This window comes from Entelurus aequoreus, linkage group LG03 (assembly GCF_033978785.1).
Source record: "Entelurus aequoreus isolate RoL-2023_Sb linkage group LG03, RoL_Eaeq_v1.1, whole genome shotgun sequence".
Classification (NCBI taxonomy): domain Eukaryota; kingdom Metazoa; phylum Chordata; class Actinopteri; order Syngnathiformes; family Syngnathidae; genus Entelurus; species Entelurus aequoreus.
In genome coordinates, this window is record NC_084733.1 from 26,247,837 (window position 1) to 26,261,227 (window position 13,391).

The window sequence follows — 13,391 nt, forward strand, 5'->3', positions numbered from 1 at the left end:
GCCAACACAGATAGACAGACAACATTCACACTCACATTCACACACTAGGGCCAATATAGTGTTGCCAATCAACCTATCCCCAGGTGCATGTCTTTGGAGGTGGGAGGAAGCCGGAGTACCCGGAGAGAAACCACGCAGTCACGGGGAGAACATGCAACTCCACACAGAAATATCCCGAGCGCAGGATCGAACCCAGGACCTTTGTAATGTGAGGCAGACGCACTAACCCCTCTTTCACCGTGCTGCCCGCAGAAACATAATTTGTGTAACGTAAAACAAAATGTGTTCATACAGTATGCCTGCTGGTCCCAGCGAGATAATAGTTTTGTGAAAATAATTTTTAATTTAAACATGCCAGCGCTATAATTCGGATACAAAAGACGTTGACTCTTGTTTGATTACTCAACATAAATGTTATTACAATATACAGACAAGGACTGTTGCAGCCATACACTACGTGACAGACCCTTCATATGTCCCTGTGCAGCCTTGTGTTTCGCCACAAACTTCTGCTGCTGCCCGCTGGAGTCACATGAAGTTGGAACCTTTTTCTGTGAACTGTTACCCAGCATCACTTATGTGGGTAGCTAAAGTAACCACAGCCTGTCGAAATGTGCGTACGCCAGCTATGAAGTTACCATGAGCCACGTCAACTTGAGTTTTGATACATCTCACCTTCGCCGTGAAAAAGGGTGTGTGCAGGTTTTTGGACGTACACAAGCTATGTACACGAGGACCCTGATCTCATTGGCACCCCTCCCCATTTGTCAACCAATCATCTTCACTGCCTTCCTTGATGTACCACCTGTGTCTTTTGTTGTGCAATTAGTCTGTGCATATAGTCATCAGTCTTTTCGGCTTAGTTTTTGGAATGTTGCCTATCGTTCACAAATATTATGATAGACAAGAACACATGTCTTTTTTTTTTTATTTTTTTTTAGTATTTTAAAGATCATAAAAAAATCGCTTGGAAGATTCGGCTAATGAGAGTCACAGTTGTAGCCTTCAAAGTCCTTTATAAACAACTTCAAAACCCTCCATGAAGTCCATAGTAACAGACACGTTCATAACAACAAGTATTATGTACCGTATTTTGATCATTGTGTACCGTATTTTGATCATTTCAATCATTGCCGCGACTGATTTCTTTAGCGCATTGATTTCTGTTTCCATAGCAGTACACTTCTGACAACAAATGTGTTCCTACTTCTGGATACAAAAGCGTGTGTGTGTGTTGTAATCATGGCAGCCTTTTAACAAACAACTAAGACGACTATTTTGGGACAAATGACTAACCTTATCTTTTTGAAGCTGAATATTCGGAGGATGAATTACTGCTTCTGAAGCCAGCACGAAGGAAGGGTGAGACAATGTAGCAGACGGAAGCCGGGAGAGTGAGGTCGGTGTGACTCGAAGCTGCAAAAGGTGGAACTTGGAGCTATGCTATTTCACCATAAATGGAGTGCTTACTCATATAAACCGGAAAAAACGTTCCGGGCCAGCTGGACTAAACGCACAACTGTCCATCGAGTGAGTCACACATTAATATTATTCATGATACACGCAGCACGTCACCATACAACTACAGTGCATACGCTGTCTGGCTATCTATGTACAAACAAAACATGTAATGTTGGCTAATAATTTACAGATACTGTAGTATGATTGTTCATGTTTTTCAGTCAGTACAGATTGGTGTCTTATCCCGTTGTGTTGTGCGTTATAAACTCTTAACGCATTTCGTGTTGACGCAGTTGCTAGCTTATCTCTTTCCGTAGCTAGCTTTTACGGCTAATACCGAAACATGCCGATGTGTTACTACACTAAAAAAAAGTTGGCTTATAATAATGATGTTGCTGCAGCTTGGTTATTATACAGGTAATGGAATGTAAATGAAGTATTTTTGACGGTTTTTGAATGCATTTTTAAAGTGAATAAGAGGTAAAATTGATTGCCCCCATTAGCTGCATTGCCAGCCACCTAGAACAAGACTATTTTTAGATGTTAAAAAGCGAAAAAAAAAGACCCCAAACTTCCCCAAAAAAGGGCAGTTCCCCTTTTATCACATTTTCACAATTTGGCTGCTGCTTTGTTTTGCCTTATGTCAAACCAATGTTGTTTTTTATTATTAATTTATGTTTAGATTAACCAATTTGTCTGCACCCTTTGTGGTTATAAATGAGTTTGTAGCATAAATTTGGGCTGTTGCTCTCTTGATGACTCTTTCAACATACAGTATAAGACCAAAGTTCATGTTAAACATGTCAAGCTTCAACGTTACCTGAGCACTGCAGCTGAGAGAGAATGAGGGCACCTTCAAACTGGTGGCTACCCATTTTGAGGTTGGGTTTGACACAGCGGATAAAACTTGAGCCCTGCAAACAAAGAGGGTGAACAGTAAAATCATGTCCTCATAGTTTTTTGTTACTATTCGACCATGTTCTAATATTGTTACTTACGGTACTGCGAAGCTTCTCCAGCAGGAGGTTGAGCTGAGTCTGTGAACAGAACCGAGGTATAAGAACTTCTAAGATTTGTTTGAGGAGTTTAAGATGAAGTCAGCCAGCCACACGGGCTTCAGGGCGCCGCCACACATCCTTGTCATTCGAGCAACACACTCTGGCCGCCAGCACCTTATTGAACTGCATTATCTTTGTGCGAGAGCCCGTGTCTGGTGTATTAGTGATGAAAGCCCAGCAGCAGTCTTAGTGATAAAAGTCTGTTGAAAAACACTGTGCCTAGTTTCTACCTGATGGGTGAACGCAAGCAGACATACTTTTCGTTTCTTGAAACAAATAAGCCAGATGTAAGAGCGGTATACTTGTGGTTCAATAAACACACTTTTGTGAATGTGTTCTTATTTCCTGCAGTGTTTTTACTTTCCCTATCTCTGCTTGTTAACAACTGAAGCTCACTTTAGACAGCTTTATGCTCCCACAAACAAACGAGGCTGGGATGGATGGTAATCAAAACAATACTTTTCTGAGAAAGGGTGCATAGAATAGATTTCGTAGAACACCCACTATAAAATCCAGTGGAACAAAGCCCTCCAAACTTCAACAAATTGTGACATTGTATCAGTTGTTCTCATACAAAATTATGCAGTGCAGACATGGCACAGACATGCAAAAAACCCCAACAAAAAATAAAATAAAAATACACTACTCACCATTTGACAGACAGATCAACGCCAGCTAAATGATACTGTCATTGCATAGTGTTTTATACGTACTGCAAAAATATAGGTAAATGTACAGTATGTGTTAGGTCTGTACGATCACTTAACATTGAGTTTTTAAATTCTGCAACAACCTAACAGCAAGACGCTGAGGTTATTTATTCTTATATTTTTAGGGCATCTTTCGCTGCACTGGTCTCGCTGGGGTGTTTACAGCACGGGCTTGCCAATGCTATTTGCAGAGGGAGTCGAATTGTAAGAATTTCTTTATTGCTGGTAATTGGTTCCGGATATGACTGCGTTAAATGAATTTCTGTGAAGTAGAAATCATTACTTATTAATTGAAGTTTTTCACAGCTAAAACATAAATACAACTTGTTTATGACCTTCTAAATACATTTTCCAACATTATGAGATCCCTTAATGACCCTTCACCCTTGGCGGTCCGATCCTTGGCTACAGAAGCTAGCTCTTGGGACGTGGAACGTCACTTCGCTGGGTGGGGAAGGAGCCTGAGCTGGTGCGCGAGGTACAGAAGTTCTGGCTGGATCTAGTTGGTCTCACTTCGAGGCACAGCAAGGGCTCTGGAACCAGTCCTCTCGAGAGGGGCTAGACTCTCTTCCACTCTGGTGTTGCCAGTAGTGCGAGGCGATGGGCGGGGGTGGCAATACGTGTTACCTCGTGGCTCAGAGTCTGCACGTTGGAGTTTAACCCAGTCGACGAAAGGGTATCTTCCCTCCGCCTTTCCAGTACTCCCTAGAGGGAGTACTGGAAAGTATATCCTCTCGTGATTCCCTTATTCTACTGGGGGACTTTAACACTCACGTTGGCAATGACAGTGAGACCTGGAGAGGCGTGATTGGGAGAAACGGACGCTCTGATCTGAACCAGAGTGGTGTTTTGTTATTGGACTTTTGTGCTCGTCACAGATTGTCCATAACAAACACCATGTTCAAACATAAGGGTGTCCATATGTGCACTTGGCACCAGGACACCCTAGGCCATAGTTCGATGATGAACTTTGTGGTTGTATCATTGGATTTTCAATTCCCGCCTCCAGGTGAACTTCAAACATGTTACAAGGGAGGCACTGGATATTGAGTATGGGTGGACCATGTTTCAATGCTTCTATTGTGGAGGCAGCTGGACATGGGAGGAGTTCGGAGAAGCCATGGAGAACGACTTTCGGACAGCTTGGAAATGATTCTGGATGACCTTCCGCCGCCTCAGGAGGGGGAAGCAATGCACTGTCAACACCGTGTATAGTGGGGATGGTGTGCTGCTGACGTTGACTGGGGATGTTGTGGATCGGTGGAAGGAATACTTCGAAGATCTCCTCAATCCCACCTACACCTCTTCCCATGAGGAAGCAATGCCTGGGGACTGCGCGGTGGGCTCTCCTATTTCTGGGTCTGAGGTTGCCGAGGTGGTTAAGAATTTACTCGATGGCAGTTCCCCGGGAGTGGATGAGAGCCGCCCAGAGTTCCTTAAGGGTCTGGATGCTGTGGGGCTGTCGTGGTTGACAAGACACTGAAAAATTAACCGGACATTGGGGTTGGGGGGCGGGGACTCTGGATTGGCAAACTGGGGTAGTGGTTCCCCTATTTAAATAAAGGAACCGGAGGATGTGTTCCAACTATCGTGGGATCATACTCCTCAGCCTTCCCGGTAAGGTATATTCAGGTGTACTGGAGAAGAGGACACGCTGAATAGTCAAACCTCAGATTCAGGATGAGCAGTTTGGTTTTCGTCCTGGTTGTGGAACTGTGGACCAACTCTTTACTCTTTGCAGGATCCTCGAGGGTGCATGGGAGTTTGTCCAACAAGTCTACATGTGTTTTGTGGAGTTGGAGAAGGCATTCGACCATGTCCCTCTGTCTCTCCTGTGGAGATTTCTCAGACAGTATGAGGTATGGCACCGCCTGATTGTGGCGGTCCACTCCCTGTATGATCAATGTCAGAGCTTGGTCTGCATTGCCGGCAGTAAGTCAGATTTTTTTACAGTGGGTGTTGGACTCCGCCAGGGCTGCCGTTTGTCACCAATTTTGTTTACAACTTTTATGGACAGAATTTCTAGGCGTAGTCAGAGCGTTAAGGGGATCCGGTTTGATGGCTGCAGGATTAGGTCTCTTCTTTTTGCGTATGATGTGGTCCTGCTGGCTTTATCTGACCAGGAAATTTAGCTCTCACTGGATCGGTTCACAGCTGAGTGTGAAGCGACTGGGATGAAATTTAGCACTTCCAAGTTGAGTCCATAGTTTTCCACCCAGGAAAAGAGTGGAGTGCCATCTCCATAGTTGGGGAGGAGATCCTGCCCCAAGTGGTACCTCAGGGTCTTGTTCACTAGTGAGGGAAGAGTGGATCGTGAGAACGACAGGCGGATCAGTGCAGCGTCTTCAGTAATGCGGACCCTGTATCGGGCCGTCGTGGTGAAGAAGGAGCTAAGCCGGAAAGCAAAGTTTTCAATTTACTGATCGATCTTCGTCCCTATCCTCACCTATGGTCATGAGCTTTGGGTTATGACCGAAAGAACAAAGTCACGGGTACAAGCGGCCAATATAAGTTTCCTCCGTCGGGTGGCGGGGCTCTTCCTTAGAGAAAGGTTGAGAAGTTATGTCATTCGAGAGGAGCTCAGAGTAAAGTCGCTGCTCCTCTACATTGAGAGGAGCCAGATGAGGTGGTTCGGGCATCTGGTCTGAATGCCCCACCAAACGCCTCCCTGGGGAGGTCTTTAGGGCGTGTCTGACCAGTAGGAGACCACGGGGAAGACCAAGACACTTTGGGAAGATTATGTCTCCCAGCTGGCCTGGGAACGCCTCGGGGCCCCCCGGGAAGAGCTGGACGAAGTAGCTGGGGAGAAGGAAGTCTGGGCTTCTCTGCTTAGACTGCTGCTCCCGCGACCCGACTTCAGATAAGTGAAAGAAGATGGATGGATGGATGGACAGTCACCTTTACACTCCAATATAGTAATGCCAGTCAATGGCTACAATACTGAACAGCGTGTTCTGATTGGTTTGGTCTCATCTCCTGGCCAATACTACTGTAGTATTAATATGTTTAGTTTATGCTTGGAAACGTTGAAGAATATGCTTAAAAAAGCCATGAAAACAGAAAAATACTCTGCTTCACTGAGACCTTACGTGATGTTGGAAATTGTGATGGTTTGAACTCCCAAGTTTTTTCAAAGACATTTTGATTATGATTATTTGATTATAGTCCATTATGGGTGTTCTGATTTGAAGGCACCTCTGTAATTGCATCATCATTATCATTTATTTTCTACCTGTTCATTTAAGAAAAAAATATGTAAAAATGAGAAACATGTCGTTTGCCAGAATAACTTCAATGCCACTCTGACCTTGAATTTGTTCCCAACACTGATGAAGCCAAGTTTTCCCGCTTTCTGTTTGGAGTCCTTGTTGCCCGTGGAGTTCTCAAAGAGCTCCCGTACAAAGCTGTCCTTGGATTCGCACACTAAGCACTCCAAGGACATGTGGAGGGCATCATTGTTCTTCTCCACAAACCGAGTCTGTAGACACAAATGCACGTGTGTGTGTGTGTTTGACTTCATGCACGATTGTCAAACAAAAAACTATTTTCGCATGAACTTCTCTTATAATAGCCTTTTGTGCCAGGGTGACAGATGTGTTTTTAAGGAGGTCGAGGCTTTGAAATTAAATGCATAGCCACATCCAGATCTGACACCCATTTAGCATCTGCTGTAATATTTCACGACTCAGAGCTGCGTCGCTCGCTCTTCATTTTCTCATAACTATGTAACGCAGCCCTTGCATATTTATGACGACAACACTGTCCCGTATATCAGTCTCTGTGCAGAAAATTACCGTTTCATAGCACACTGCTCCGGCAAAGTGCCTGATAATAAAGCCTTCATCATCCCGGAGATTCCGATGAATAGTCAGTTTGGACTTCCTGGGAACCTGAGAGGCACAGACAGTGGACAATGAGAGCGCTGAAACACAGATATAACATTTCACTCAGATTATTCACAGAATAGCATTGTTTATCCACAGAATAGCATTGTTTATCCACGCTGCGTTGCTATTGATTGAAAGGCTGGTTTGAATCAATGCAGTAGACTGGAATTTAATGTTTTACATACACTGCATGATCTCAAAAATAAGGCAATTTTCAACCATTAGACATGGCTACTTGCATGGACCTTATCACCCGTCACATGCATTTACAAGAGACACTTGAAGTGCATTAGCATGTATGCACGGTATATAATTAGCCTTTGAAATCCCTTTAACAGCGAGAAACAGCATGAATGGTACTTGACATGTAAACATAGTCACTGTGGTAACCGCTGTGTTGAAATCAAGCCAGGGCATGTACATACAGTATAGGTCCATTCATACTATTTGGCCTAAATTACCTCACAAAATTGAATACACCCTTTACATTCCAGCAGCCATTTTTTAATCTTCTCAAGGGACGATACTTTAGAGTAGTCAGTGTACAGCTTGTATAACAGTGGTGATGTAGTATCCACTGAAATTTACCCAACACACATGAATTATTGTGTGAATACCAGGCAGCACCAGTGCGTGGCGAGATATTGTGTCTTGCTTGCAGTCAAGTATGGTGGTGGTAGCATCATGTTCAGGGCTAGCACAACAGTTTACGAAGGGAAACATGAATTCCAGAATGAACTATGAATTTCTGAAGCAGAATATTATGCCCTCCATTGGGACAGGAACCGAACTAAAAAGCCTGGGCTATCCTCAAGCGAAAAGTTGAGGAGTGCACAGTTGTCTAACATCCACCTGTGATGTGGTGATGTGGAGGCTTGAAAGAGGATTCTATTAACAACCTGGGCAGCTCAGGTAAATTCCATGCCCAAGATAAGTACTGCAGTCTCAGGGCATTGTGGATTCTAAAGTACCATTGAGCACATGGGGATTTGAGTACCCATTGAATTTTAATGTTAAAATGTCATAGGTTTTAGAGTGTATGCAGCATTTTAATAGCCATGGAAGTGTTTAAAAGTATGTATAAAACCAGTGTGGAGGGCCTTTAAAGAGATTAAATGCATATGATACAAACATAAATCATAAAATAAGTAGCGTCCTACTTCACGAAAATCTATCTGTTACGGGGAGCCTGGAACGCAACACCCAAATTACTGTACTCACTCGTGGAGATATTTAGACTGTGTGTTGACTTATTTTCATAGAACAAAAAAACATATACAGTCCTGCTTTCCAAACTCTACACAGACTACTCGTTCATTTCCATAGTATTGACCCTTGGAGGAGAATGATTGCTGAAATATGAGGTGTCTCTTCACTTTTGTTCAATACTGCAGGTTTGTTTTGCAACCTTGTTTGATCCCAAGCTCCTGCTGTCCAGCTGATGCAGTGTCATCATTTTGTATGGATGAGATGTGCTGGCCATGGCAACATATGCTAACATTACTATTCAATGGGTGAATGAGGTGACATTAGAAGCTCTTTATGTATGCTAATGGAAGAAAAAGAACTTTACAAGTGAAGCCCATTTACCAGGCAGTGACTCGGTTTGTTAATTTAAGTGTTCAAAAAGGAACCCTACAGTATATGCCAACATATGGGACAGGAGAAGCCCTCTGTATCTTTCAGCCACTACCATGATAATTAAAGGCTTCATATTAAGAAATGAGGGAATTTATATAAGAATATATAATAATGATGCTCACGATGGTCCAATTATGCAAAACCAACTTTTCTCACCTGTTGCTAGCTTTTTTTGTGTATTTGGGATCCCCATAATATTTGGAATCCTACCATGGAGGCAAGGCAGCGATATTTATTAACAATCTTGACTTCTTCAAAACATGCTTCAAACGAGTCGTTTGGAATTTGAGACTATAGTGATGTATATTACCTTAGTTACGTCAGCCGACACATCCATATATGGTAGCGGTTTACCTGATAAGCTTTGCGCGATTCCGCTATTTTATTCAGTTCTAGTTCCCTATTTATCTCAATCCTCTTGTTGTGGTGCAGACCGGCTCATACATGCATATGCATGCTAAAATCCTCTGCTGTTGCCATTTATAATAAAAAGTAGTGTTTAGTTCAAACTTTAATCTGTTGGTAAACTCGATATGGAAGCGTTAAAAATCACAACATAGGAGACAGGCTTCTCACGGGGGCTTGGCCTGGAGGAGAGCTTCGGTACGTAAATAAGACCACCCACAAAATGGCACGTCCTTAAGAGACAGTCAGAGGCAGCTTGAAGATGGTCTGTAAAACATAATCTATGCAAAATTTTGAGCAAAGCACCACCATTACATGTTTAGTAGACCCCAAGAAAGTGTCTTGAATGTAGAAAAAAAATCAGAGCATGACACCTTTAAGCAATACACAATAAATTACAATATACAGTATACAAACAATAACTGTTAGAACTAGCAGGAAAACAAACAGAGGCAGATGACGACAACAAGACAGGAACGCTAATGTAAAGATAATTACAGCTACAGTTGGTGCTGCTGTTTTGGTTTGCAGAATGATGTTCAAATGGCTCACCAGTAGTCTATTTGTGAACATAAGTGGCAATTAATTTTGGGAGGCCGCAGTACAGTGACCCATAAAAGGTATTTTCTAGGTCACTGTACCGCGGCCTCCCAAAATTAATTGCCCACTTGAAACCCCTGATATACGCCCTGTTTTCTACTTTCTAAGGGAAAAATTGTTTGTTATTGTATTCACATCAGTTGAGAGCCACTTATGCCGCGGTACAGTGACCCATAAAGGTATTTTATATTCTGTGAATAATCTGCGCATACTTGCCAACCCTCCCGATTTTTCCGGGAGACTCCCGAATTTCAGTGCCCCTCCCGAAAATCTCCCGGGTCAACCATTCTCCAGATTTTCACCCGGAAAACAATATTGAGGGCGTGCCGTGATGGCACTGTCTTTAGCATCCTCTACAACCTGTCGTCGCGTCCGCTTTTTCTCCATACAAACAGCGTGCCGGCCCAGTCACATGTTGTATGCGGCTTCTACAGACACACATAAGTGACTGCAAGACATACTTGATCAACAGTCATACAGGTCACACTGAGGGTGGCCGTGAAAACAACTTTAACACTGTTACAAATATGCGCCACACTGTAAACCCACACCAAACAAGAATGACTAACACATTTCGGGAGAACATCCGCACCGTAACACAACATAAACACAACAGAACAAATACCCAGAATCCCTTGCAGCCCTAACTCTTCCGGGCTACAATATACACCCCCGCTACCACCAAATCCCGCCCCCCCGCCCCCCCACACCTCAACACCCCCCCCCCCCCATCTCCCGAATTCAAAGGTCTCAAAGTTGGCAAGTATGGTACCGCGGCCTCCCAAAATCAACTGCCGTAAAAATAAAATCAGTTGGACTAAAATGTTATTTTTAAGATTTTTGATTTGGAATGCTTGAGTATTTCAGTGAGTGCCAGATGAACGAGCAAAATCTCAAACTTGAATCGGTGTCAAGGACGCAATCTAATAAGAATTTCATGCTTGCAGCAAGTGATGGCTGAGGCAAACAAGAGCAACAAAGGCAAAAGGAGGGGAGAATGAGACTGTGAGTCATTCACATTCTGCTGTTACACGACAAAACCAATGCGGAGTTCGATCTCTCTGCCCACACAAAGGGCGAGAATAATAGCAGCAAGAGAGCGAGAGACGTGCCGAACCGTCAGTCTGAAGTGGTCTTTATGCTTGCTGTGAACAGCCAGTGCAAAGTGTTGGTCACTGGGCTGGGGAAGACGGTTCTCTTCGTCCAAAATGTCCAGGATGCCCATCAGCTTTCCTTCAACTAGGTCTGCAAAAACACATCAAAATTTTTTATCAACAAATGAAACCAAGTATTTCTGAATATTGTCTGAATCCGGGTGGCATTCATGTTCTCAAAGTAACGTTTGTGACTATGCGAATATTCAATGCACTAAACGTGTTCATCAGGATGCTCATTTAGTATCATAGCTGAATTATTCATATGCCACGCTGTGTTTGGAATATAATCTAATAGCCAAGGACCTCCCGGAAAAATTTGCATCAACAAGCACCTGTGCATGAATCCCAAAGACTGATGAGTGAATTAATGCGTGGCCCTAATGGTCATTTGCAAGTCATAAATGTTATTCATGGCTGTCAGTTAACCTCGCACCTGAATAATCACACCCTTTGAAATACAAATCGAAACGCCTCACCTTGATACACTGACTACTTCATCGTATTAATACTGGGATTTATTTGGCAACTGGGACAACATAAACTAGATTGTATCATTCCTCGCTGGCTTCTTGTGCCTCTAAAGAATCCACACAACCCACACAGATTCATTATGCTGCCTCCCATCAGAAACACACTTCTTGGGTAAGGAGAAATCTATATTTTTTGCAACAGTGACAGGAGCACTCTTACCACTGTGACAGACAGCACTGAGCAACAGAAATGGACCAGATGAATCCCACGCAGGCAAAGTGATGTTATACTTTCAGCATCCTTAGTACATTTGTAATGTGTGGGGCTGTAATGTGGCCTCGCTTGACAGATATATGTCTGCACTTTGCAGAGTTTGCATATCGTAGCCCTCAGAGGCAACACTTTATCTTAACAATGTTCCGAAGTGTCAGTGAGTGCCTTGTTTTCATGTCACAACACCCATAAAGGTAAAATTACACATATATTGTAAAACAATTGGTCCTATATATGCAGGGCTCGAATTTTACCGTGGCAACCACGGCAAGTGCCGCGACCGCCCTCGTCTTTCGCCGTAATGCCCACAAAAATGTACCAACATTAGCGGCAAGAACATGCCGTGACCGCTCTTGACTTTTTACTTGTTAATGGACGAGGGATGTAACAGTAAAAGGTATATTGATACTTTGCGATAGTTAGTAATACCGTTAAATTTTTTAATTACCGAAAAACCGTCATTTATTAATGCATTTTCGGCAAGACGAAGTCAGGCGCATGCTGGTGGTGTTTGGCTGGATAATCATGGCCGACCAACAACACCGACTTTGCTGCGGAGATTTCCCCTCGGAGTAAACTGAGCCAAGCGCTTGGTTTAATGTAATTTTCCCTCGCTTCCCGCCATGTGATTAAGAGCACACTGCTGTGTTTAGATGGAGACAGGTGTGGACAATATTGGAGACAGACGCACTTGCCCCCACACTAAAAGTATACAGCGAAGGAGAAAACTATTTGATGTTTTGCAGCAGGCGATGTGTCGTGAACATTGTCACAACTTGTTTGTAAAGTCTTTACTTTGTTTACTGGGATGTTCACTCTTCCTTGATTTAACTGCAAACTGTATCAGTGTTCAAATAACATTAATACTGGCTAAAAAATTTTGTCATCTCATCGAATTGAACACTGGCTGTGAATATTTTTTATTCGATGTGAGAGGGATCACTCTGGGATTTTTTTTGTTGGCCAAACTGTTGTACTGAAACACCAGGGACGCGAAGCTTGTTTATTAGACTTCATCTTCATTAGCCAAACTGCTTTGTGTTTTATTTTGATATCAAAAAGTAAACACAGGTTTTTTTACATTAATTGTGTTTTTTTTATGTCACTAAAGTGTTACTTCAAAAATCATTCATGTGACACAGCATTTTGTTAATGTTTTATTGTGTATAGTTAATTCCTATACGACATATTTCTGCTCAAACTCTTAATGGATCTGTCCCCATACAGCATCTACATGTACATATAAATGTACATCACTTAAAATAAATAAGTAAATAAAAACTCTCTCTATCAAAATGTAAAAATAGAGATAAAGGCATCATGTAATGACAAAAAGCTGACAAGTTGATGTTGTTAAAGAATAAAAAAACGTAATATTTGTCTATAAATATATGTATAACGTTTATCTATAGTCTTTTTTATTAGACATTACAAATGACATGATGGTATTACGTTCACACTCCAACACTGCTTTACCTAACAATCAGTAATCATGATTTCAATATCGATAACAATAATCTTAATTATTACTTTGGCCATAATTGGCAGCCCTAGATCTCATACATGAACACTATAACGTTTGCCTTGGTGCCCTAAAATATGAGCCCTCCTTTAAGGCAAAACTTGCCTTGACCTTAAAAAATAAAAATTCGAGGCCTTTATATACATGACATTGATTAATTGCATAACAAAGAAATAACTGTTTCGATTCCAATTAGCTATTATCAG

General features: G+C 42.4%; 1 protein-coding gene across 3 annotated transcripts in view; it reads right to left on the reverse strand.

Moving 5' to 3' along the window:
* Positions 1-13,391, reverse strand: part of myo6b (myosin VIb) — a 109,245-nt gene that overhangs the window by 44,370 nt on the left and 51,484 nt on the right. For all 3 annotated transcript variants that reach the window (XM_062041573.1, XM_062041572.1, XM_062041574.1), the window contains exons 16-20: positions 10,880-11,007; positions 7,024-7,119; positions 6,537-6,707; positions 2,460-2,498; positions 2,282-2,375 (exon numbers count right to left, since the gene is read on the reverse strand). In XM_062041573.1, the coding sequence (XP_061897557.1) occupies positions 2,282-2,375; positions 2,460-2,498; positions 6,537-6,707; positions 7,024-7,119; positions 10,880-11,007 (528 nt within the window). The remainder of the gene's footprint in view (positions 1-2,281; positions 2,376-2,459; positions 2,499-6,536; positions 6,708-7,023; positions 7,120-10,879; positions 11,008-13,391) is intronic.